The sequence below is a fragment of the Acanthochromis polyacanthus genome, chromosome 18 (genome assembly GCF_021347895.1).
Source record: "Acanthochromis polyacanthus isolate Apoly-LR-REF ecotype Palm Island chromosome 18, KAUST_Apoly_ChrSc, whole genome shotgun sequence".
Classification (NCBI taxonomy): domain Eukaryota; kingdom Metazoa; phylum Chordata; class Actinopteri; family Pomacentridae; genus Acanthochromis; species Acanthochromis polyacanthus.
The window spans coordinates 4,216,558-4,243,601 of NC_067130.1; the positions used below are offsets into that span (position 1 = coordinate 4,216,558).

A 27,044-nucleotide genomic window follows, 5' to 3' on the forward strand; every position below is an offset into this window, starting at 1 on the left:
GATTTACTGTATGTCAATTAGCTGATTTGTTATTTGCACTAAAACAGGGTTGTCAAACATGAGAAGACATAAACTGCAATTTGTAAAATTATCCATCCATCCATCCTCTATACACCGCTTTATCCTCATTAGGGTCGCGGGGGGTGCTGGAGCCTATCCCAGCCGACTCGGGCGAAGGCAGGGGACACCCAGGACAGGTCGCCAGTCTGTTACAGGGCTACATACACAGACGAACAATCACACTCGCATTCACACCTACGGACAATTTAGAGTACTCAATTAACCTCAGCAAGTTTTTGGACTGTGGGAGGAAGCCGGAGTGCCCGGAGAAAACCCACGCATGCTCAGGGAGAACATGCAAACTCCATGCAGAAAGATCCCAGGCCCAGACCGGGATTCGAACCAGGGATCTTCTTGCTGCAAGGCGAAAGTGCTAATCACTACGGCACTGAGCAGCCCTTGTAAAATTATAATAATTTCAAATAATTTCTAGATCATGACAAGTTGTTTTGACTACAAAGTAAAATACTACATTCTTATATGTTCTTTTGTCATTTTGTGTCTCATTTTTGTAATATTTTGTTTTGTTTTTGGTCTTTTTTTATCTGACATCATTTTTCTGACGTTTTATCATTTTGTCATTTGTGTTTTGCTTTTTCATTATTTTGTGTATAATTTTTTTTGTCCTTTTGTTTCACGCTTTTGACATTTTCTGTCTCATTTATTCATTTTTTGGTCGCTTTGCAACGTTTTTGTTTAATTTTTTTTGGTTTTGTTTTGTCATTTGTCTCATTTTTTGCCATTTTGTTCCTCATTTTTGTAATATTTTGCTTTGTTTTTGTTGTTTTTTGTTTTTTAAAGTGAAATACTATATTTTTCAGTTCCAGATACCTTTAATTAAATGTTTTGTGCCTTTGTACATGCTCTGTGATCTGGAACTTCTTCTTCTTCTTCTTCTTCTTTTCCTTTCGGCTTTTCCCTTCAGGGGTCGCCACAGTGAATCAAATGCCTCCATCTAACCCTGTCTGCTGCATCCTCTTCTCTCACACCAACTACCTTCATGTCCTCTTTAACCACATCCATAAACCTCCTCTTTGGTCTTCCTCTAGGCCTCCTGCCTGGCAGTGGGAAACTCAGCATCCTTCTACCATTGGAAGTTGTAATGTGTAAATGATAAACTGAGGCATAATATTGTTGAAATTGAACTTACTTTTCTTCTGAAATTTCAGGTTGTTCATAATGTTTTGTTTTTGTTGAATGTGGTCCCTGAATTAAAACGAGTTCGACACCCCTGCACTAAAATCATGACTAGTACAATAACAAGCACATTAACATTGGGAATTGTAAATCATCCTGATAACATTATGTGGGAGTGATTACAAAAACAGTAATAACTTAACACAAGTCCATTATATAATTATGTATCGGTTGAATAAAATGTACTACTGCACCACAAATCTGCATGACATTTAGACTAATTTGTCTGAAACATCAGAGACACACCACCAAACTGGGTCAAGTAAACGCCTTGACAAGCACGACAAGTATCCTGGCTGACAAGTAATTATGTAATCTATCAATTAAACCTTCATATGGCTGTGTCATGGGTTCATTTCATTTTTTTTGGTGGAAAACACTTGATCTTGAGAAAGGTGTGGGGAAAATGGCATAGAAGGTACAAAACAAAAGATATGTGTAGGTGTTAAGACTGCAAATAATTTATAGCTGCAAATAATTTTGATAGTATATATCATATAAAAGGTAGTATTATGCCTTTAAACTATAGAAATAAATGTTTTGAAAGCTCTAATCCAGCTTGCACCAAAGCACCGACTCCTCCGGAGTAAGACTCTCGCCCAACCAGTTTGTAGCTGCAGCATTTACAACACATGCTGCTGTCACTGGCTTTAGTTTAGGTGGTAAAAAACAAAAAGGGTGGAGGTTGCTCAAACACCTCGAGGCAAAGTGGAAGAGACACTAGTTAGCCAAGACATTGAAAGGTTATGACACATATGCTGCACCTTAAAATAAGACATTCCACGAGGAAGTTGATCGACTTCTTTGGTGATTTGAAGCTGTCAGACAGAATAAATTTACAGCTGACTGCTGACATGAGCCTCAAAAACCCTCCGTCTAGTGTCCGTTAACGGGAGTGCCATTGCTTGCTCCGAAACGTGAACCCCTAAGAAAGCAAATGGCCTGGACACAGTTTCAGCCTCTACTGTGAAGCGTCCATTTTCAGCCTGAGGGTCAAGACCCCACATGGATGCATTTGGAAAGCTTCTAACCAGGAAAAGCTACACAACAGATTTCTATATATAAAAATGCATGATACATACTCTTGAAGGTAGCCCCCGAGTCAACCAGAAAAGCTAATATCTGTATTTGGCGACAGTTTTTCCATTTAAAGGCACAAGAAGGTTGAGAACTGCATATTTACTGTGCACCAGCAGTGATTTTCAACTGAACATTGAGATCACACTCATTCAATTTACATGCTCCAGAAATCATTTCTTTTCACAAATGAATACAACATTTGCAAAAATATTTACAAAATAAAACCCAACCAAATACATATTGTACACAATATTCATTTCATTTTTGATCAAACCTAAATTCGGATTTATTTTTCAGAACGGACTTCCAGATTAACAAAGAAGGGCGTCAGTGTTTGAAGAATATGAGAAGGTCTGTGGTGCAGAATGTCCATGCTTACAATGACTAGAAGAATGATGAGGTAAACTTGGAAACATTAACATTCATAACTTGTGTGAGATACATTCAAAATGATCTAGAATTACTCTGTTTACTTTGGCTTCTTTTTAGGAGCAATGGATTATGTTTTTTGTACATTTCTTGAACAACAATCCACTGATGGAAAAGTCATTGTGCATTAATTAGGAAGTCTTGTGCAATATTAATTCAAATTATAACAGATTTGATTAATAAATGCAAACTGTCACATGTTATACAATTCCGTGATTTCCACACGAGCAAATCGAGCTGTGTTTTTCAAGTCATCATGATTATGCATAGTTACAGACGATTTAGAGAGTGCATCATCAGGGGAATTGACCAGACAGACAGTAACAGCCACAGTAAGATGATTCCTTTAACACACCTTTACCTGGAGGTTGACAATTCTGTTTCTTGACGGTCTGCTTTAAATGCATTTAATCAAGTCACTGCTCCTCAATGCAGTCATTTGAACTTTTGATATATTACACAATGGTCTCCACTACAATGATATGCACATTTACCAAATGGCTGATTTTGGCAACAGTGTCAAAGAAGCGACTGTTCACACAATTATGGGCGTTTTTTGAGTACACAGTTTAGCCAGAAAGATTTTCCTGGCCGACTTCACATCCTCCTGTGTTCGACTGTTGTTGCTCTTGACTCATTCAACCTATGAACCAATAACAGGAAATTCTATAAACAGTCAACATTTAGAACTTTGTTGTTTCTGCTAACCCTTCCTCAGTGGTGAAGTAACATCCCAGACTTCAAACTGAAGCCATCCGAGAAAACCAGCATCATAATTTAGTTTTAACACCTCAGATGACGAGTCCACTCTTCCCGAAGCCTCCAATGAGCAAGCTAAGGCCTCTTGTACGAGTGATCGCCTAGCCGTTCAGTCTCTGCGTAACGACCTCTCTGTACATGATAGAAATGTACACAAAGAGAAGCAGGATTACAAAGAAATCGTCCATGAAACCCAAAAGGCCGAAAAGGGCTTCGGGGAGGATGTCGAGTGGCGAGGCCAGGTAGGTGAGCGCGCCGACAAGGCATAGAAGAATTCGAATCCTGAACATCCAGAAGAGGCCGCCTACAGAAAACATCTCCCTAAAGAGATGACGAAGCAGGGTGGGCACATCGCGCAGCCTGTCCATATACTGTAGCAGGGAAACAAAAAGAGGAGAGGCAACATTATGAAAACATCTGCTCTAAATATACTCCCCTGAATTATGGTGCCTCGCACACGTCAATATCTCATTTGCATACTTGTATTTTATGCCAGCAGTGTTGCAATTTATAGACATTTTTGAGGAAAGTTAATGTTTTAATCCACACAGTGACTCATACAGCTTCTAACGTATTCCAGTACCATTTATAACAGGACAATGACAAAGGTTCTAGCAGCATCCACAGCAGCATCTATTTTACGAAATGTCGTCCAAGTAACTAACTAAAAGGTAGCTAAAAATGACTGCAGCCAAAGGAAGTATTGGAAAGAAGTATACTCACAGATCTTGGCTGTCCAGAGAACCTGCGGTTGTAGTCGTTGATGTCTCTTAAAATGAGCTGAGGTTCGGCCTCGCCATCCTGCACCCTCTGAGGGGCGGCATGCTCATGAAATAGTGGGAAGAGCAGCGTTACCTGGGAAAAGGTCAGAAAAATCAATACAGGGGGTCCTCGACTTATGTCAGAGTTCCATTCCTACGGATTGACACAAGTCGATTTTCGCCGTAAGTCAGGACTCCGGTGAAAATGTGAACAAAGCCGTTACGTGCATCACGGTATGATCAGTTCTTCTGAGAAGTCATGAATACCAACATCTTTCATGCATGTATGAATCATTTTACAAGAAGATAACAGAATATTGTAACAGATTGATATTGTTGTTGATGTAGAGGTTTCGATGTTTATTGTCGGTTCCAGATTTACTAATGTCAGTGAGCATGCCATGTTTAGTTAGCTCACCTCTGATTGGCTGAGAATCAGCAGTACGTAGTGTGTGTGTGTGTGTGTGTGTGTGTGTGTGTGTGTGTGTGTGTGTGTGTCGAGTAAGAGAGAGCTAGGAACGGCGGCTAATTCTGGAGCTAAGTTATAGGTCACTTTGTAGTTATTTTGCCATTGGCTATGGCCCACAGTATCCTGTGTGAAGGTTCAATAAACAACCAGAGACCGAGATCAAATCTCACTCATTCATCACAGAGGGTCGCTACAGTATGTTGACCTGTTTTTACAACTTGAACCATGTTTGTCGTTGTTTGGTTCTGTTCCCAGCGTTTTATTCTATCTAATTTTACTTCGAAGCATCAGAAGAGTCTGACTTATGCTGGGAGCCATAATGAATGACAAAAAGTTAGTGAATGGAGCACAATCCAAGGTGCCATACAACTGGAGAATGTAAACAAAGTCGTCTTATAGCGTCGCGAGACGATGCATTTGTCCACTCCATTTGCCAACTAGTTCCACCTAACCAGTTCAGACGCAACAACGAAACGCCGTAGGTCGAGGACGTCGTAACCCGAGGACCGCCTGTACATGATAGGTTCTCACAGGCAGGATGAGGATCCCTACATTCACACATGAATACAAAGCAGTTGGGGGTATCTGGCTTTTAAAGAAATTTGTTGACACTGTTTTATACCACAATGGCTCTAAAGCTCAGGTGTGATTTGCATTTGGGTCCTGTTTCTGGATCTGGCACGGAAAATCAGCAATAATGAAAGTTCAGTATGGCTGTTTAACATGTAGTACAAGTCTCACCATTTGTCTGCAGATGGGGCAGTTAATAGCACCAAGCCAGGTGCCATACCTCCAGTAGGCTATGATGCAGGAGCCTAAACAGAAACGAGGAAAACGGTACATGAGTACAGCATAAGTTCAAGAAGTACAAACTCCAAACATTTAAGATGAGTTAGCTTTAATATATGTGCATGTTTGCAACTGAGCTTTGCATTTACTACAATTTTCTACGTATATTTCCAAGTTCAGCAGGTTCAGTCAACAAAGCAGATCACAAATGTGAGTTTTTCAACACCAGTGATATGCTTCTGCTTTGTTTCTTTCCCTCATAGTTTAATGGTCTAACTGGTTTGTTATGCTGATTGTGTATCAACATAATTTGGGCAGTAGACTTACCACAGAAAAGATGTCCACAGTTGGTTTCTACGGGCAGAACAGCCTGTTGTAGACACACAGGGCAAGACATGTCTGTGTAATACTGCTGCCTGGCATCAGCCTGGGAATTCTCATCCTGACAAAAAGATCATAAAGCACAAAGATAAAAACATAAAAGAGAGTTTAGTAAGTGTTACAATAGAGCAGGCAATTTAAAATGCATGTCCTTATTGGAAAATAGATATAATCCAAACATTCTGTCATCACTACGGCAACGTGACAAAAGGTATAATCTCACTTTATACTTGCCAAATACATTATTTACACCTTAATTAAAAAACAGAACAAAAACACACACAAAAAATGAGCAAAGTTTATTCATGGCTGCCCTTTTGCAACTTCCTCTGTTGGTTTGGCTTCAGACACTTTTTCATGTACTTCCTTCAGCCTTCTGCTGCTTTCTAGCTAAAATACTTAAATGGCATACATTTTATACAACTACACAGAAATAAATATAATGTAAACATTTTCTCTTGCTGCAGGATACAGATTAGATGACAACAAAATATTACCTTTAGTTCACCTGAGTTATGGAAGGTAAACTACGGTTCTGAAACTATTTCACTGCACTACATCTATTATTTTTATGCCTCTGGAGGCACTTGAAAACAGTACTGTTTAGATTTTGAAATGTGCCAGGCACTGTTTTGCCTTTCTGAATGGCCTGTTCATGTTCAAACAACTCAGGCGGATTTGATTTTTTTGTTTTCGTTTACATATCATCTTTGCCAACTGTATTTGGCAGGAAATGCTGGTGTTGCATTTGCCTCCTTACCTGCTCTGTTTGGAGCTGCTGACGAACGGCTCGTACATGCTCCTGGTTCTCAGGATGGATGGTATGCTGCTCCTGTCTGCAAAGGTCACAAGACAGAAAGTTGGCAAAGCAGCATTCCTCAGCTGAAACAGTGAATCATATACCAGCACACAAGTCAATGCAACATTTTGTTTGTATCCTTTTTTGGCTGTGATTAACCCATTCTTAACGTGACCCTCTGGTAACTACTGCCTACATTGACAAGTAACACTATTTTACAGGGAAATACCAAAACAAAACCCTCCTGTATCATTATAAGGCCGGTAAAATCATTGATTCACCTCAAACTCATGTCTCTGAACTTTTGTCTTTAATCGGCTGCTGTTTCTTTTTAAATTTCTTTTACATGTCTGTACTTTGTCAGCTTGTGCTTTAAGTGTGTTTATATTTGTTGTTGTCAAAGGAGAATGTTTTTTGCCATTTGGGACAGATAATAAAGTCTATCTATCAATATAGCAAAGCATGTATAATTTTGATCCTTTGTCAGAATAAAAACCCACGGTGGCTGTGAATGAAGTGTCCAGTACAGACTACTTTCATTTCAGGGATAAAAAATTTGAGCTTCTTCTAAATTTTCTTGAAATAATTCAAACATTGTAATGTTTCTTCACCATCCTGTATTTGCTGCTTACCTGCAAAGCAGAGTGAGCAGACCTGCGAGGAAGGTGATGCTGAGCACTACGACAAATAAAACCTGGTTGCTGACGCCCTCAATGAGGGTGTCCTCATCTTGGATCAGGTAGTCCAAGTCCCCACATTGATTGTCCTCCATCACCCACACTCATAGCCTACAACTCTAGAAAAAAAGAAAACAGGAGGTCAGCATTTCACCGGACACGGTTCTGTTTCTAATTCTTTGCTATGGAAAGATTAAAAATGCATTTTTTTTTAAGCAAGAGCATTATTGTATTTTCTCTCAATATCACTTGCTATCACTTTAAATGATGCATGTCTTTTAATGTACCAGAACCCAAACTGGGACTTTTAAAACACACATTCTTGTCTGTTATCACTGCTAAATATAAAGTAAAAGCTATGTCAATATTGTTTCACTACGGAAAGAGTAAGACAAACAAAAAAATATATTACTACGTTCTTGAACTTTTTTATTAGCTGTAGCAATGTTATTTTATTTCTCAGACTATTATGTGGCATCAATTGAAATAATAATACATGCAATGTAAGGTACCAGTACCCAAACAGGCAGCTTTAAATTATATGTTTGCTTGTCTGTTATCACTGTTAACTATAATCTAAAAGTTACATCAGTACAGTAATACTGTTTCTAATCTTTCGCTGTAGAGTCAGATAATTATGAAAACAATAATACTTTATTATTGTAGATTTTTCTTAGCAGGAATAATGTTTTTTTCTCTGAACATCACATGCTGTCAGTTTAAATAATAATACATGCCCTTTAATGTACCAGAACCCGAACTGGGAGCTTTACACTACATTTTTGCTTGTCTGTTATCACTGTTATATATAATCTGAACGTTTAAAGAAGCTTGTGTGCCCCCAAAAATCATGTTTCCAGTGTCACTTCAAAATTAAATATCTCTGCTAATGTTTTCGTTGAGACAGATTCTGTCATTTACCTCGATTAAAATGTTGCAGCATGTTTAAAATAACGAAATATTTGTCTTTTGACGATTTAAGCTGCAAACTTTAAGACTTAACCGCTTGAGATGAGCCGTTAGCCACCCCATCGCCTTACCGTTAGCACGGCTAAGCGTACAAAACTACAATATCTTGGCTAAACTGTCTGACAACGTACACTAGTTATACTTCAAAAAAAAAATACTCATCAACGCATGTTTACCCTTTTCTGCCTATTTCACTGGCTTCACTAGCTATTAATGTCTGTGTCAGTGCTCTCCTCGCAGCTAGCTAAGTTTAGCTTTAGCTAAAAGTAGCTACTAATCAACGGAACATTTCTGAATATTTCTGTTTAAAGGAATCCAACGTTGTGTCGTTTTGCCTTCGGAATCACTTCCGTCGTTAGACTGTAGCTTATGCTGTGTGTTTCATTTAAAAGGCAAATGAAAGAGCAATGACTTTTCCGGGCTCAAGCGGATTAGAATTACTTGTAAATCATAAATGTGACTCCTTACTAGCGAACCCAGAGTGTAGCTGCTGCGCTAAACCAGCCAAAGAGTCAAAAAGGGAGTGATGACACAAGAGCACAATCAAGCTAATGCCGTCTACGTAACCTACAGTCTGAATTAATACGAGACAAAACAAGAAGAATTGCATCACCTACCACTAAGAAGTCCTCCTTCAGTCGGGAATCTCTCTGTCAGAGCTCCACTCGTCTCCTCCATTCACTCTATTCAGGCCTCTATTTATTTACAGATTTTATAGATTCAACCAAATAACGAGGTTCCATTGCTTGTTTTGTTGCTGTTACATCGCATGCTGATTTTGCTGTTTCAGTTTGATACTACACTCCTACTCCTTCTTCTTCTTCCTACTCTTTCTTCTTAGTCCTTTTCTCAATTAAAATGCGTCTTAAACGTGCTACCGCCCTCCACTGGGTGCTCAATAGACAGCCTCAGACTGGCTCCAAGCACAGTTTGATACCAATAATTTATCACCTTTTGGCACAACATCAGCTCTGTATACAATATGAAACGACCAGCAAGACACACCAAAAACAATACAAAGAGACACAAATGACCACAAAGACACCAAACAAATACGAGACAGGATAAAGTGTTACAAAACAACCACAAAAACACACACAGCATCTATTAAACACACACAACTACTACAGAGACAGAAAAGAACCACAAAGGGACACAAAATAAACAGAGACACAACAAGACCACAATGAGAAAAAAATTACGACAGAAGACCACAAAACAGCCAGGAAGATATAAAATGGCCGCAAAGAGCTGCAAAATGACCACAGAGGCAAAGATTAATACAAAGAGACTCAAAACGTCTGCAAACAGTCACAAAATAAACAAAAAGAGACATAACTTGATCACAAAGAGACAAAAAATAATGATGAATGTTACTATTGGCATATTTCGCCTCGATTTGCGCCACTGTACATGTGGTTCCAACTCTGTGCTGTAGATGGCAGTAGTGGCGCACACAACGGATAATAAAATTTCTAAGACAAAAGAAGAAGAATTACTGAAGCATCAGTACGTAGTTGATTACAAGCTATCTTTAGCGACACGGGAGAGTAAACAACACTATCTAACTGAGGCACAATGCCTCGTTATGCTCAGCTAGTCATAGGCCCGGCGGGCAGCGGGAAGGTAAGCTAACGGCTCTTCAGTTATGAGTGACAAAGTGCCTTGTTATGCTATTCGGCTAACGCGCTAAGCTAAAGCATGAGGTTGTGTTGTCTTCAACAGAGACTAAGTTCAAGTTGTATCTTCCTTTGTTTGTTTGTTTGTTTGTTTGTCGTATGTTGTTTTTCATTCCAGAGTACCTACTGCTCGACCATGGTCCAGCATTCACAGGCCTTCAACCGCTCAGTCCAGGTGGTCAATCTGGACCCAGCAGCTGAACACTTTGACTATCCTGTCATGGCTGGTGAGTTCAGGATCGTTTTAGTCTGCAGAACCCAAAACAGAATTAGCCATTGGAGGAAGACCCAAGCAGGTTAAAAGAAGAGATTCAAATAGTGTTACTACATACTTATTATTTTTTTTATTATTTAACCAGGTTAGTCCTATTGAGATCAGATCCTTTACAAGGGGGATCTGGCCAAGAGGGCAGCAACATAGTCACATTAAAAAAATAAACAACACAAAAAAATGTACTAACATTACAATTGGACAAATTAAAGGAACCCTTGACCAATATAGTAAGAGTGTGAGGTGGCTTTGTTAAGCTGCAAGGGGCGTTTTGCTGCCATGGTTTGTGTTCACTTGCCCCTTAGGAAAGAAGGATCACTGCAAATTAATAACACAATTGAACACCTAAGGAAGCTCTTGTACTGATCTGTTAGACGGCACTCTCCGCCAACATCATTAAAACCCCACACAAGGGATATCTTTTGGGAGAACTGTGTTCCACAGGCTTGAAAATCAACCTTACCAAGACAGTTAATATTGAATTTTCTTTAATTTGTCACCTGTCCTTTATGATATTTATGACACTGACATTGTTTCTGTCTTCAGACATCCGTGAGCTAATCCAAGTAGATGACGTGATGGAGGATGATTCTCTCAGGTTTGGCCCTAACGGTGGTCTAGTCTTCTGCATGGAGTATTTTGCCAACAACTTTGACTGGCTGGAGGAAAGCTTGGGTCACGTTGAAGATGACTACATATTGTTTGACTGCCCAGGTAGAATGCCCCATAGGAGACATGCTGAAGTCAGTCAGTCTGTGTACCTCTCACTACTTCCAGAATGTTATGCGTCACTTTTAATTTGATCTTAAATATTGAGATGAGCCAAAGGAAAATCCCAAAAATTACAAGAATAGAAAATACAGAAATATGTGTATCTGCGTTTTTCTGTATTGTCTGGTCTTGTAATTTTATTGATTTTATATAATTTATTTGTTTGAATTTATGAAAGCATAACAGACATGGATATTTATTAAAGATTCCAAAATAAGTAGAAAATGTACACATTTTGTCAAAATACACAATAACACAGACTCGCTGCTTTTAATGTCTGTGGACCGATCATTCTTGCTGTCGTATATCATCACCCACAGGCCCATTCTGAGCCAGAAATAACCTGTTATCTCTTGAAAAGTGTCGGCCATGTGCACTTAATACAACACTTTTGACTTCTTTTAACAGGTCAGATTGAGCTGTACACACACCTCCCCGTAATGAAGCAGCTGGTGGAACAGCTCCAGCAGTGGGAGTTTCGGGTTTGCGGGGTGTTTCTAGTGGACTCACAGTTCATGGTGGAGTCTTTTAAGGTCAGAATTTCTCCACCATCTTTGTCTGTCTACATTTTTTCCATCGCAACTAATGTAGCACTGACTGCGAACAAACTCAAAGTCTCACACCTTTGCTCTTCTCTGATTGTAGTTTATCTCAGGAGTCATGGCTGCCCTGAGTGCCATGGTGTCACTAGAGATTCCTCAAGTAAACATCATGACAAAAATGGATCTGCTTAGTCCCAAAGCCAAGAAGGAAATTGAAAAGTGAGTTTCATATAAAGGCAGTATAACAGATTTACGTGTGTTGAGTGAAACCTACAGCAGTAATTCTCTGTGTAATGTTGCTATTAAGACCTAAGAAAAAGAAAGGTTATTGTGATTAAAACTTTGAAGTTCTGTTATTAAATGTGTTTTTTTAAATAGTGTATCCCTCAACTTTGTGGTCTTCAAAGCATAATCCTACTTAGAAAACTTTAATTCATTCCACTGCGAGACATTTCTTAAATATTCTGCTTCCTACTCTCACAGGTACCTGGATCCAGACATGTACTCAATGATGGAAGATAACTCGGATACCATCAGAAGCACAAAATTCAAGAAGCTAACCAAAGCTATTTGTGGTCTGGTAAGTGAAGTCCTTGATTTTGTAGCACATTTAATTTTGGATCAGGTCCTTGCATTTTCTAATGTCTATCTGTCTGTCTGTGCCCAGATTGATGACTACAGTATGGTGAGATTCCTCCCTTTTGACCGCACAGATGAAGAAGGTATTAACATAGTGCTGCAACACATCGACTTCTCCATACAGTATGGAGAGGACCTGGAGTTCAAGGAGCCAAAGGTAAAGAAGCAAAACACAGCTAAATATAAGTCAGAAATACATTATCCCAACAATGTGTCTTTAACAAACAAACTGATTAAGAAAGACAGCTCTGTCCTTGGTTGCCCCCTTGACCCTGTGGAGGTGGTGGGAGACACAAGGATAGTGACAAAGCTTTTGTCTATCATGGAGGACACCTCCCACCCCCTGCAGGAAACGGTAACATCACTGGGCAGCTTTTTCAGTGACAGACTACTTCACCCACGGTGTCTAAAGGAGAGATACTGCAGGTTCTTCCTTCCTGCTGAGTCAGATTGTACAGTAAAGCTCCCGGTAGTTCAGTTTACCCACTTACAAACTGTGCAATAAAAATGTAAATAATGACACTGTGCAATTTCATATAAACATGTTTATGTAAATATTGATATTTTTCTTCTAGAAGGAGAAAGTGTATCGTTATCTGTATAGCAGTACTGTTGTTCTATTTGCTGCTGTAACACTGAAATCTATCTATCTATCTATCTATCTATCTATCTATCTATCTATCTATCTATCTATCTATCTATCTATCATCTCTATAGGAAGTGGATGAAGAGGCTGCTAACCTAAATTATGATGAGATTTTTCAAGACAAAGTGAGCAGCTGAGGGCTAGTATGAAGACCGAAGAAGACGTTCTGTCTGCATATGGATGCTGATGAATGCACTTGTGGAAAAGGGCTGTCATGAATGTCATTTTCATGTATAAAGTTTTCTTTCTGTTGTGTTTCAAGAAATTGAGAAATTCAACCCCTTCATGTTTCGTTATTTTAAGAAAATACGTAAGTCTAAAGAGTTGTTATTAAATGTGTTTAATAATTATATATTTTTAAATAAAATATTACAAAAATACTCGTCCTTGTGTATGTGTGTGTAATGAAACTTGTGGTGTTAGCGCCCCCATGTGGCTGCAAGGCTACACGACATGTGGCCGCTTCCTTAAAGCTGAAGGGTGGGACAGGCAGCAGCCAGGAAGTAGCGTCCAGCGGTGCTAGTTGTCTTCTGTCGCTGAGCAGTTGGACTGATATTTATCATTCAACATGCCGGTGAGTAAATACTAGACGGTTATTGACAATTGCAGAAGTTTACGGCGCAGTTTAGAGCAAAAATAATCTACACAGGAAGTCCGCTGGGTGACTGAAGGGCCTCCGAGTTCGCTTTGATGACGAGTGTCGTTAGCATACTCGGCTAGCCACGTTAGCATCCGCTCGCAATTTAACGACGTTTTGACCCGTTAGAAATTACATTTTCGCACCTGTTGCTTGATTTTAAATGTTTTCAAAGCAAAGTGTCCATAAAATATAATGTCTAGCATTGCTACAGCTTAGCTGCTAATGGTTGCAGGGATGCTGCAGCAGCTATCTGTTAGCAGTAATAAAAAATAGGTGACAGCACTTCTTCCTCTGATTTTCAGGCGTATCATTCAAGCCTGATGATTCCCGAAACCAGACTGGTGGGGAATATGGCTTTGCTCCCCCTCAAAACTCAGTTTAAAGGACCAGCCAGAGGAGATGGTAAGTGTGTACGATGCTTTAGTTTACTCCAAAGTGCACATACTTCCTCCTGATAGCAGAAAAAACAGAATCTATTTCTTTTTCAATGGCATTATGCATCACTAGTTTTGTGCAGTTTTTCTTTTTTACCTTGTTATGACACGTTGCTCAGTTCCTGATACATGCATCAGCTTCATTTCCTTATATGGCCTGAAACGTGCATCCTCAAGTTTAACTTCTTCATTATAAACTGTTCACACATCCAGCTTTTAATTGTCTTCAAAAAAATCCAAGCAAATACATTTTGTAGTTTATTTTATATAGAGATGTAGTGATCAGGATTATGGAGTCACAGGAGTGCCATAATAAAAGACAAATCTGTTTTGTTTTTTTTTAAATGAAATGAATTTGTAAATACAAAGAGAAATAAATTTAACAATAATAAGAATAATAAATCTGTTAAAAAAATAAGGAAACAAATGTGTAAATATAAAGAGGACTAAATAAAAATAAATTAAAATATGAAAATGTAAAGGGACATTTTTTCTTTGGTTTTTCCTTTTTGACGTTGCATTTTCCATTTTTTTAACTGATTTTTTTTTTTATTTCTCTTTATATTTGCACATTTATTTCCTTATTTTTTTTACTGATTTATCTTTTATTATGGCAGTCCTTTGATTCCATACTAGAAGACACTATTGTTATGGTTTGAGAGATTGTCAGTGCAGCAAAATAACAAAAGCTTGAATATGACATTTATAAAGGTTTTCGGAAATGTGTAACTGCCCCATATTTGACACTATTCCTGGGCTGGTTTCTCAGCAGCACTTATTTTACAAATCAAAAATAGAACTTTACCAGTAGCAAAAAAAGATTTGCATGACAAAAAACAGGAAATGACAAGAATAGTTTGACAGCAAATCTTGAATTCGTCATATGTGTTTAACTGAGAGCTTTGCTTTTATTTAGACTTTTTTTTTGCTCATAAGGAATCCACGAAGTCCTAGAATTTGTTGAGTTTTTGATGTGTCTTTTTTTATTCAAAATTAGATTATTCTCCGTAATTAATTATACTGTGGGGGTGTCTTATTGCAGTCAGGTTTAATATAGTATTCTGTGTGTTTTTTGTAGGGTTTGAATCCTTCATATGTGCATTACTCAACTAATTTCACATGACAAATATCACTGTAGAGTTTTTTTCCGAATATTTAAACTTGTTACGTTAAATTATTCAGTCATATTTTCCCGCTGGACGGCATGTAAACACAACAGCTCTTTGGTTGTAGGGTTTAAATGAGCTGTTAAATGAAAAGTAACTTGAATTTTTTTTCTTTTCAGGCGTTGATTCTGACATCATTGACGAGGCTATCTACTACTTCAAGGCCAATGTCTTCTTTAAAAACTATGAAATCAAGGTGAGAAAAGTGTCCATCATTTGAAGCGACCAAAACATTTAAAGGAAGTTGTTTATAGAACTTGGTATATATGTGATCCTAAAGCACCATATTGGCACGAACATACAAGAGTCAGGACGGAAGTTAAGAATAAACTTAATGAGTTTGAACATTCTGCCATTTAAAAAAAAAAAATCCCATTTAACATTTCATCATCTGTATATCCTGGTTGAAGCCAAATATAAAAACTGTTACACAAAGAAGGCGACTAGCATGCACCTCACTAGAGTGCTTCTTCCTCTGTGTTTTTTTTCCCCATCTTTCCCTCTCCTGGAGCAGCTGTGCTCTCTGTTCTCCCACATGCCCTGACTTGCTTCTTCCCCGTCAGCTATGCAATCCTCTCATAGTTGTTCAGGCTCTAAACTGTTCAGCCTTTTGCTTTTCAGACTTATTAACGTGTGAATTTGTGTTTCTTTCAGAACGAGGCCGACAGGACGCTGATCTATGTCACACTCTACATTTCTGAATGCCTAAAGAGGCTACAGAAGGTGAGTTGAACATTCTTTACTGCACAGAATTAACAGTGTTTGACTTTTGTTCTTTCCACTGGCTTCATGAAAATCTCTAATATAATTTGAGGAACAAAAATGAGTCGTTATTTAACGCTCACTTGCATCCAGGAGGAACTAGTTAAGATAAGATCTGCTTTATTCATCCTGGAGGAAATTATTTTGCCAGAGTACAGTACAATAAACAATACACAAAGCTTAGTAGAATGTGCCCAATTACACAGAGGGTAGTAGTAAAATAGAAGAAAATACAAATAAAATAAAACAAGATGGCCCAAGTACAAGACGAGAAACAGAATAACAGAAAATGAACCGAAAATAAAAGTAAACAAATGTATTGTACTAGAAATACTGCATTTAGACAATGATAATACAGATTGTGAGTCTGTTAGAAAAGAGTCCAATGATGGAAAAGTCTGTTGATCATGTGTCCCTTCTGCAGAAAGCTGAGTAATTCTACAGTCTGATTGCCTCCTGTGGCGTTGTGTGGTTGTAGTTGCTTGAATGCCTGTTTAAAGAGCTGCTTGTAAAACCTATGTAACCATCTGTATTGATCTTTACAGTGCAGCTCCAGGGGCCAGGGAGAGAAGGAGATGTACACTCTGGGCATCACTAACTTCCCCATTCCAGGAGAACCTGGCTTCCCTCTTAATGCTATGTATGCTAAACCCGCAAACAAGCAGGAGGAAGGTAAGAGTCGGCACAATAAACTGGAGCAGGTCTGCGTTTGGAGGGTTGCCAAGAACAAAATGTAAAAGGCAGAAAAATACCATTGACATTTCACTAAATTCATAGATTTGTAGCACTGAATTATCTAAGGCCATTGATGCTGCTTCACCTCCCTGTACTCTGAATCAGCGCCAGTTTCTTTGTACCCTTCTTATATTTCATCTGATTCCCAGCCGTGATATCGAACCAGAAATAGCAGTGCTGACCAGGGCCCTGTTAGCTTGAAGGAAAACGCTGTTTCATGCTTGCATAATGTCTCTCCAACTTGTTTTCATACAGTATCAACACCGTTTTTGATAAAACTCAGGGAAAGTGCACCTGGGTATTTAATCTCCTCCAAGCATATGGAGAAATTTTACTGAAAAAACACACGTTTCCCTGAGAGTGAATCCTCCCAGACCTATCATAACTGCACTTTCTCTTTTACTCCTGAATATAACAGCGAGTCTCTGTTTTTGTACAGGCAAGAAAATATTGGTGGTCAATAATTAAAACAATGCTCAAGGCTCCGTTTCTACTAAACGCTCTTGTGTTCTTTTATGGCGACACTCGTCTTCTAATATCAGTGTCTTCTGTTAAACCGTAGTTGAGTCATGATAATATTGTCTTTTTAACCTTTTCAGAGACCATGAGGGCGTACCTCCAGCAGATCCGCCAGGAGACTGGCCTGAGGCTATGTGACCGTGTGTTCGACCCCCAAACAGACAAACCCAGCAAGGTGAGTCACACATATATGTAGTAGCAATACTTGTTCCAGGAAACTGGCAATTCAGGTCTTAAAAACATGACAGGAAAGGTGAATTTTTCCTACCAGCTTTAAATTTGCTGCATTGAAGTGGAGATTATCAGAGCTAATGTAACTATTGTTCATAAAGTAACTACAGAGTGCAGAGAGCTGTACTGTAAATTTTAGGGTGGATTTGGAATGATAATGAAGAGAAGGATAATTATTTTTCTTTAGGAACTTTTGACCTTATTAGGAAGCTATCCTGGAAGGAAATCCATAGATTTGACATAATTTTTCGACATAATGTAAATGGTAATTTTGCACAGTTTTATGTCTAGATTTAAAAACATCAAATCAGAGTCTCTTAGATTTGAATCTTTTTAGTATCCACACTAAGTTTACATTTGTCAGATGGATGGATAGATACTTTATGTATCCTGAGGGAAATTGAAGAGGAGATTCTGTGTGGAGTTTGGGATATAAATTGGCTGTAAGTGCACCTTTTTCACCATTTCTTTTCCTGGCAATACTATCCATGAGCAGATCAAAGCTGAGGGGACAGTGTTATCACGTTTCTAACGGTGTGCAGTGACTGTAGTGAAAACCGTAAACATCACATGGCAATCGGAATGTACAAGTATTCAGTTGGTGAGGCTGAAAATGCAAAAATATGTTTCTGTGTTTGCTCCTAATTTGCTGCTCGACAGTTGTAATAAAACATCCATCCATTTTCAGGCACTTTGCTGGGGTCAGGTCACAGACGAGAAAATCTTTGGGGATTCATCACAGAATATTGAATCCATAACAGAGTCAGATATCAGTGCACTTTATTAGTGAACTGTTTAAAAGTACGAAGTTTAAGAGGTTGAATGTGCAGCTGTCATATTAACCCTTTAAGCTTCAGTGTACCGCCGGCGGTACACCTACTAATTTGCATAGGAATTTCAAGAATGTCCGAAGGCCACAAACGCGCTTATACAAACACTATACACCGATGGAAAGCTGAGATTCTCATGAATCTGCCGGTATAAACCACTTTCAGATGCGATTACCACAGCGGGTGAGAAAAACACATTTGTCCGACAAAAACAAATATTCATCCATCCGTTCTCTATACACGGCTTCAACGCACACAGCGCGACTCACATTTCCGGGTTCATTATTATACACAAAAAAAAAGATTCCACAAAAAACGGCCATAATCCAACCTTTTACATCAGATGACACAAGCCAGGAAACTATTTTGTCCAAAACATGTCCTGAAGTCGGTATAAAATCCCCGAATCGGTCCTTTTCAAGGAAATGCACCTCGCGATGCCCGTCCAATATTCCCCGTATTTTTCGTAATTTTTTTTATTTAAAAATAGAATATTAGCGATTTTTTTGTACTGAAAACGGCTGGAATTGACTGAAGCTTAAAGGGTTAATAAGTAGCTGAACTAAAAGTGCAGAGTGTGAAATGAATCTGCACAATAAACAACACTCCACGAGCAGTCCTCTCTTCTGTCATCGGAAACAACATTTTTGATTCTAATAGATGTTTATATTCTTCATTGCTCTCCATTACTACAATCTGTGCCTCCTGACTGAGGAAGGCGGCACACATTCAGCCAATTTTGTGCAGAACAAATGACACGTGACCCTTTTAATGCCAACATGTACAAAGCCTGGCTAAGAAAACCTGGTTAACAGATTGGGGGTTTAGGGTTTGTCGATCTCTCTTACAAAGAAAGCCTGGCTTTGTCAAACTCGCTCTATTGTCCGTGCCTCAGGTTCCAGCAGTGAAACAGTCTGTCCTGCCATCTTGTGACTAATGAATTATGTTCATTAGTTGTCACTGTTGCTTTTATTTTTCTTTTAATCCTCCAATTTAATTTGTAATTTGAATGCCAACACTTCAGAGGCCTTCCTGAACATTACGTTTGTCTCTTTCAGTGGTGGGTGTGCTTCGTCAAGAAGCAGTTCATGAACAAAAGTCTGTCAGCTCCTGGACAGTGAACGACTTGAAACCTGCAGTTTCTGTTCCACACTTGCAAGACGGATGGATGGATTTATTTTGGGTGGGGTTGGGTGGAAAAGGAGAGGGTTTGCTTTTGTGTTAAGATTTTCTACTCTTTGAGTTTAAGGATATGTCTTCATTTGTCTGGATGTTGATCAAATTGAGCTGGTGCTTAATTCAATAAAGCAATCACAGAGATTGGAAAGTAATGCGGTGTTGGTTTCTGATTGCAGGCTACACTTTAACAAAGCATATTGAATGTTGATAACTACTAGCTGTGAAGAAAGTTAATTTGAGAATGAATTTCACCAAATCACTCAACAATGTCCCCACTGAGCTTTATTACTTGTTTTCTTGATCTAACACTCATTACCTAAAGTCAATAAAACTGCATACCTTTAAAAAAAAAAAAAAAAAAAAAAAAAGCTACAACACAGAATCTTATGTGATACTCGAACTATTGCTGAACACATTACCTCTGTTATAGAACCAGCAGAATGCTTTTTGCTACATGTGCAATGACAAGAACATACCGCTCATATTTACAAAACCTGTAGCGTGTTCAGTAAAAACACATTTTTTGGTGTGTCCGCTTTGGTTCATCCTCCGTTCTTTTTTCCAGATTCACAACAAGCTTTCAGATGCAGTCCTTACTGACGACAGATTTCCTTTCCTGGCACTCAGAGTTAAGGCGGTGCTGAGTTATTAATTTCCCACTTTAGGGAAGAAGAGCACTTAGGATGTACAGGGGAAGGAAATGAAGTCTGGATTTCCATCACTTTAATGACAAAAATTGCATAATTAGTGATACGAGTATCCGAATGGCTCAGTGTGGCAGGCTGAGAATAATAAGAAAAAAACCCACACAATGTGCATCATAAAATAGCTTCACTCTAAATAAATAGGTAAATAGGAAGTAAACTAACTTTAGAAAATGTTGGGTTTGTCGGAGGAGATGTTTTCTCCAAGAGTCTGATGGGTATGTACATAGCACAAGAAAAGTAATAGGCTGTATAATTGAAATGCTGATTGCCCAGTGTTTTGAGTAATGGTATGATGGAAAATTGTAGTCTTGGCAGCATGAATGCCACTGCCATTCTGCAATATTCATAAATATAAACAACATCTGTCAAACTGCAAGAGGAAAAAAACTAATAGAGAAATAATTAGCTGCACAGAAACACAGCCAACGGTATGAAAATATTTCATTTTTAAACATTTTCCCGTGTTTCTTCATCAGTGACCAGTTCCACCAACTGTCCTCCAGCTGGCAGAAGTGGAACCGGTCGCCCAGTCCACTGTGTAGCTCCAACCTGAAGCAAAATAAACACTTCACTTTAGTTATCTTCGTTGGCCGTTTTGGCACAATTACTGTTAAGATTTTACGAGACAAGAGCTGCGACTGTGACTTCACGGCTCTCTGTCCTTTCTGAATGCATTTCATTGTGTGTTAATGTGTTGACAAGTGACTGTACTTACTGTGGCGATGACAGAAGTGAGGGCTTAGTCATAAGCCATTTCTTGACTCCTCCGTACACAGCGTGCCACCTTTTTCTTAAAGACTCCTGCAGGATCTTCCCTCCATTCTTTCTGCAGGTTGCAACACACACCTTTATCTATAATCTGAGTAGTGTAACCTTTACTTCCTCATGTGATTCTTGGCCACACTGCACAGTAAAGTTCTCGGCACGACTCAGTAAACTATTGCCTTGTTCTCTCTCCAGGCAGCACTTTTAAATTAAATAATGAGTGCTTTTCACCCAACCTAGACTCAATTCGGCCTTGACAAGGCTGTGATTTGCCGCCAAAGTACCCCATATCACTCGGCCCACTTATTTTGAATTCCATTATAAAAGCCAGACTGAACTGAGGTAACAGTCATTTCATGTTTTTGGTACCTTCATATACTGTGCAACCTTCTTCATATGAATACATATTTAAAAAAAGAGGTTAGGAGTAAAACATTTTCTATAAATAATTAGCTTCAAATGCAGCCTACACATGGCAAAAAAATAAAAATAAAAAATAGAAGCCTCTGCAAATTAATTACATCTAAAGCTTGCTAAAAAGTGACAGCAGGCACTTACCGCAGCATCCACATTGGCAGGAGAATCTCCATTGGGGTCTGCTAGCATGGAGATAACACTGATCATGATGGTCTCCACTGTGTGGATCGGTAGCCAGCGCTCCTCAGGCTTCTCGTAGCCGTACTTGTCCTCGCCGGGTTCATGCAGGATGGAAATGCAAACATCCCCATTTTTCGCCACTGGCAGGAGAAAAAGACGAGAACATACAGAGAGATTGGTACAGTTCTGCAGCTGTTGAAGAAATGGGAAAGTAATGCACTAAATACTAAAGCCAGTTCTACTCAGAGTTTTTTTTTTTAACAAAAGTAGGGCTCTCGTCAACATCGTACACATTATGTTTGTTTGACTTGAATCATTTTAATCTGGTTTTTATTTTAGACTAATCTGTGGAATGTGTCCATTTAACATAGATGTACCCACAAATAAAATGACCTTGCGCTGAGCACAGGTGTGTGTTCTGCATATGTATGTTATGTACAAATACCGAATCACGTGACCTAAATATGTGGTGGGTGGCAGGAACTGATGGGACTCGGAAACACACTCACAATTTAATCAGTTGTTCCTTGTATGGTTTCCAATGGATAAGTCCCGATAAGTTCGCAGTGTTGGATTTGTAGTAGGACCGTGATCATCAGCAGGTAGCTGACGTAGTGTTCACTTGTTGTCATGGTTACAGTGACACTGTGCCACTATCTCACAGTGATACAGAAATCTTTAACAAATGTGTGGATCCAGACTATGAGCTGCATCACTGCCAAAATCTAATCACTTGGTCCTTGTGTCATTTCTGACCTTCCCTTAAAATTTCATCCAAATCCGTTAGTCTATTTTTGAGTAATGTTGCTAACAGAAACTGATTGTTACATAACTTCACCGTTCCTTGGCGAAGTAACACTAAACCTAAATTTTGCTCGGGGTTCAGGTATAGGGAAGCTTTTTAAGCTTTTCAGAGAATGAAAATGTGTATTCTGAGCATTTCTTTTCACAGGGATTATCTGAAGATCTGGTTTGTTTTCTTAACTTACAGAACTGTAACTGCTTTCATCAGCTAGTGATCACTGGTTTACTTTACTTAAATGCTAATACAGATATGAGACAATGATCCTATTTCTGAAACAGTTATATATGATAAAGAACTACTGCTTATGCCATTCCTCTACAAGAACATGACTAAAGATACTTATTAACTGGGGACAAACCAATTATCCGCTTGGCCGATTATCAGCCCTGATATTCACCAATTTTACATTTATTATTGAGATTATGATTATAAAGTAGTGTTTCCTTTTGTAACCAATAAAATCTATTCTTAATAAATGTGCTCTTTTGGCTTTGATGCAGTCGTCTCTCTCTTCTTGTAAAAGAGTAAGTTTAAGTCTATTGTTATAAAGATGTTTAACTGAAAGGATGGAAAACAAATAAAAAAAGACATTACAATGTCTGACAATTTTTGACATCAAGAGTTTAATTTTATCTTGCTGATTCCAATCATCACTTATCAGTTTCCTTGATTGCTAATAACCGGTTTCAGTATTGGCCCTGAACAAATACATTATTAGTCCACCTTTATTATTAACAGAATATGATTCCATTAATTTGGCATTAACATAACTTCTCACTTATCAGCATTATTTATAAGACCCAACGGATTAAATAAGTCGATTATAGTCCTTTTCAAAATAATCATCATCGGCTAGAGTTTTGCCGATTAAACTCCGATATATTCTTAATTTCTCAGAAAACATTAAATACTGTTAAGTGTCAAAGTCGCACAGAATGATGTCTTTGTGCCATTTGTCCAAAACATGGAGCTCTGACTCCATTCAATCCTCAGTCCTCACTGCTGTCTTCTCAGTAATGTACAGGTAGAAACTACAGTCAAGAAACATTACAGGAGTGAGCGGAGTGGACAGGTAAGTTTATAACGATGTGAAAGTTCTTTGTTCTGGTAAGTTATAAAGCAGAAAACTAAAGGAGGCTCGTGAAAACAATGTTACCTTAGTATTTTCGTTGCTTTCCTCTCACAACTGCCCGTTTACAACTTTTAAAAACGTTTTTCTACCTGTACTATGACCTACCTCTAATTTGCAGCAACAAGAAGTACAAGATAAGATGTATTTAATAACTCATTTATAGATGGACGTTTTTAAGGTTATAAAATTTCCCAGAGATTTAATGCTTTGCTGCATGTTTTTCCTCTGTTGTAAAGTTAAACAGATGCTAAAGGACAAAGTATTATAAAACAGTAAAATGCTCTGTCTGAAATTCATATCTTTGTTGTTGTAAACATTTGGGGACCAAAAAAAAGTTAATGTATTCATTTTATATTATTAAATTAATCGGTTATCTGTATTTTTTTCTGCCAAATATCAGCCTGAAAAAATGCATATCGGTCGAACCCTAATCATTTACATACAACATCCTAAAAACAACCTCAAATTCACTTTAAAACTAAAAAATACATATTTAAAATACTTTGTTTTTACCATTTGGATGCCAGATTTCTGTGATGAACTTCATTTTGGGAGGCCTCAAGGGGTAGTCACGGGGAAAAGTTAGTGTGGCTTTGAAAAATCCTCCTTCACTGCAAGAGATAAGACAGAATTGTGTCAACATGTACACACCCAGGACTCCAATTAGTACACAACTCAGCTACAAGGGAAAGTAGGTTGATTAGGCTGATTATATCACTCACAATAAAGTGTCCTGAGGTCCAATAACGACCACTTCCCACTGATAGATGTCATCGTCGTCCACTAGCCCCGCAGAAAAGCCTTCCACTGGGTTCTTATTGAGCTCTGAAATGTGAAATATGAAGAAGTGTGTTGCGTTAGTCGTAGCCTGGGTTGCTGGTAAACTCAACAAACACTGTGAAGTCGAAAAACAGGCATGTGAAGCGACGTGGGTGGCGGTTTGGAAATAGGATTTATTGAGCAACAAGAGCTGCTAGCCGAACAGTCACAACTTTGCTAACAGCTGTCTGGCACGCTGTCTATACACGTGTATTTCAGCTGTCTTGTCATGTATACGTCCGCAAAAACGCACGCTAAACAACAACAGCTAAAACAAACATATCCACAGTCATGACAATGTATAAGAGAGTATGGACTGAAAATGCTAACGTTTCAAGCTTGTTAGCAAGTTAGCTAACTTACCTGCTAATTGTTTACGTAGTAACAACGACGACTGTTCCGTCATTTTTCGCTTTTGTCTTTTCAAGTAAGTGTTAACAAGCTAACTACGGCCAAGTAACTGTCAACCAGGATGGTAGAGGTAAAGTAGGTTAAGCACACCGTCCACGTTTTCTTGTCTGTCTGACAACACAACATGAGTCAAAAAAGAAAAATGACCCGAGGAAGTTCGGAGGCGATTTTAACCCGCAGTTTAGCCTCTCAGGCAAAACTTCCGTCCAAATAGCGACATGAACAGTACGATCTGTCCGTCAAATGAAAGTGAAGGCAATTTCTGATATGTAGAAATGTAAATTAATGCAAAGAGTTTGGATTAATCACTCACAAATAAGGACGTACTGCCTGTAAGGCTAACCTCAGGGCATAAATATACACGGATCTCTTCTTCTTCGTGTGTCTCTAGAGCAGGCTCAACTCCGATTGGTGCATTGCTGCCTTGAGGCGTTTGTAATAAATAGTAGCACAGAAATAGGCCATTATTTAATACAGAGCCCTGTGATATTTTTCTGACAATTTGTGTAAAGTTAAGAATGTATAAACTAAATTTTAAGAATAAAAATAACCAGATTTCTCACTTTGGTTAATATTCAGTTTAAATGCAACTACTTTAAAAACCACCCAACCCTCATCTCACCTGCATATTTAATAAGGAGTATCATCTGGAAACATTGAAAACTAACAATTTTATGACTAACTTTGTTTATTCATGATTTGCTAACCACAGAAATGGTCCACCTCATTTGCTGCTGCACCTTTTTTTTCTTCTTACATACACATTCCACTGAATTATGTGCAATCATTTGTTACAACTTCATCCATTTGTACATATTGTTCTTGAAAACTTCATCTTGTGTATAAAATGTTCTCTGTAATTTGTTATATATTCTTTTACTGCTCCTTATACCCCTTTCTTTTGAGCTGTTGTAACGGTGAAATTTCCCCAATGTGGGATCAATAAAGTTTGTCTTATTTTATCTTATCTTTTTATTCCTGACAGTGGTGATGGAGCTCAGATGTACAAATGATTTAATTAAGGTTTAGACTCTTTAGATTCTGTGCACAAAGCTGGACATGAAGAAAAGTGCATAATGTGACTTGCTGCTCTCCGTGTAGGAGATAAGTTGTGATCATAGCAAGTAAATGCCGTTCTGTGTGTGATTGTGAGCAAGTTTCTCACTTTGGAGATGATCGTCTGGATCCTGCTTCTGCCTGTTGCTACAAACATGTAATAAGCTCAGACCAAAGACTTCTGCAAACACCTGGAGGCAACAAACTGAACTTCAGCTCCCGTTTATGTTTTGTAGAGAAAAAAAGCATTGTTGGTATACAGTATCATATAGGATTCACAGTAAAGATTTATTTTTATCAACATCTCAATTTGTAGCTGAATAAATGTGAAATTGTAGAACAAAGTGAAGGAGAAAGGGTTGGGTTTTTTGTTGTTGTTGTTGTTGTTGTTGTTGTTGTTTTGCGATTATGGCAGCCAACTGTGTCTTTGGCCCTCTTTGATGTTTTTGGATAATTATTGGTTCTGAATTGTGGAAAAAGCTATAACACTTCACACGATTCAAAATACTGTTGTTTGTGCATGCCTATTTGTTAATATGAAAGCATTTGTTTCAGACTTGTGCTATGTTGAAAGTGATGCAGTATTTTTAAAAAGTAGCTTAGTTCGTTGATGCAGCCATGTTGCTGAATCTGACCAACCCCAGATCATAACCCTAACCCCCACAGGCTGGAAGATGCGAGCTATGATGAGTTCGGAACAGGGTAAATCTGGACTCGTCTGACGACATTTGTTCCTGGAAGATGACGGTTCACCACAATCCTTTATTGTCTTAATGAGGCAATGGACAGTTCTTAACCTGATTTCAGTAGTTTTAGAAAAGTATTTGACCCTTTTTGGATGGATGGATGGATGGATGGATGGATGGATGGATGGATGGATGGATGGATGGATGGATGGATGGATAGATAGATAGATAGATAGATAGATAGATAGATAGATAGATAGATAGATAGATAGATAGATAGATAGATAGATAGATAGAAATTTAAGAGGAGAATCTGTGCAGAGCTTGGGATTTAAATTGGCTGTAATGCACCTTTTTAAAATTTCTTTTCTTGACAATAGAGTATACCCTCGCCATATCGCTATAAAAATATTGCATGTATGAAATGTCAGTATACAGTATTTATACATCTCGAGGCACTGTGATTTAAAGTGATTTAAAGTGACTATGACAGGTAATGAGACAACAGTTGTGTAAAAGCACATAAGGTGCATAACATTTTACAGTCACGTTGGTCTTAATGTGATCTTATGTGATCCAGATTAACATCCTTTCCATGACCACAGGATATGTCCTCCAACTAGGTTGTTTAAGAAATAAGCAGCTTCTCACT

General features: G+C 38.4%; 4 protein-coding genes across 6 annotated transcripts; 2 read left to right on the plus strand and 2 right to left on the minus strand.

The window, feature by feature from the left end:
* Positions 1-2,421: 2,421 nt before the first annotated feature.
* Positions 2,422-9,230, minus strand: rnf170 (ring finger protein 170). Of its 3 annotated transcripts, none has more exons than XM_022208064.2 (7): positions 8,988-9,230; positions 7,357-7,520; positions 6,686-6,761; positions 5,872-5,986; positions 5,497-5,570; positions 4,249-4,380; positions 2,422-3,896 (listed from the first exon to the last, which is right to left on the minus strand). In XM_022208064.2, exons 2-7 carry the CDS (start codon positions 7,494-7,496, stop codon positions 3,627-3,629), a joined length of 807 nt encoding a protein of 268 aa, XP_022063756.1. In that variant the 5' UTR covers positions 7,497-7,520; positions 8,988-9,230; the 3' UTR covers positions 2,422-3,626. The 3 variants fall into 3 exon arrangements, with proteins under 3 accessions (XP_022063756.1, XP_022063757.1, XP_051794126.1); XM_022208065.2 differs by lacking the exon at positions 8,988-9,230 and adding an exon at positions 8,839-8,911; XM_051938166.1 differs by lacking the exon at positions 8,988-9,230 and adding an exon at positions 8,547-8,824.
* Positions 9,231-9,837: 607 nt separating this feature from the next.
* gpn3 (GPN-loop GTPase 3) lies at positions 9,838-13,298 on the plus strand. The gene is made up of 8 exons (XM_022208063.2): positions 9,838-9,996; positions 10,168-10,276; positions 10,867-11,034; positions 11,500-11,624; positions 11,737-11,852; positions 12,117-12,213; positions 12,301-12,429; positions 12,990-13,298. Exons 1-8 carry the CDS (start codon positions 9,949-9,951, stop codon positions 13,053-13,055), a joined length of 858 nt encoding a protein of 285 aa, XP_022063755.1. The 5' UTR covers positions 9,838-9,948; the 3' UTR covers positions 13,056-13,298.
* A 56-nt stretch (positions 13,299-13,354) lies between these two features.
* Positions 13,355-19,566, plus strand: arpc3 (actin related protein 2/3 complex, subunit 3). The gene is made up of 7 exons (XM_022208066.2): positions 13,355-13,492; positions 13,861-13,960; positions 15,278-15,354; positions 15,813-15,881; positions 16,466-16,592; positions 17,255-17,349; positions 19,294-19,566. Exons 1-7 carry the CDS (start codon positions 13,487-13,489, stop codon positions 19,354-19,356), a joined length of 537 nt encoding a protein of 178 aa, XP_022063758.1. The 5' UTR covers positions 13,355-13,486; the 3' UTR covers positions 19,357-19,566.
* Positions 19,425-24,810, minus strand: ube2g1b (ubiquitin-conjugating enzyme E2G 1b (UBC7 homolog, yeast)). The gene is made up of 6 exons (XM_022208068.2): positions 24,603-24,810; positions 24,143-24,245; positions 23,934-24,031; positions 21,445-21,623; positions 20,837-20,947; positions 19,425-20,670 (listed from the first exon to the last, which is right to left on the minus strand). The coding sequence occupies exons 1-5, from the start codon at positions 24,643-24,645 to the stop codon at positions 20,861-20,863; spliced, it is 510 nt and encodes a 169-aa protein (XP_022063760.1). The 5' UTR covers positions 24,646-24,810; the 3' UTR covers positions 19,425-20,670; positions 20,837-20,860.
* Positions 24,811-27,044: the final 2,234 nt, after the last annotated feature.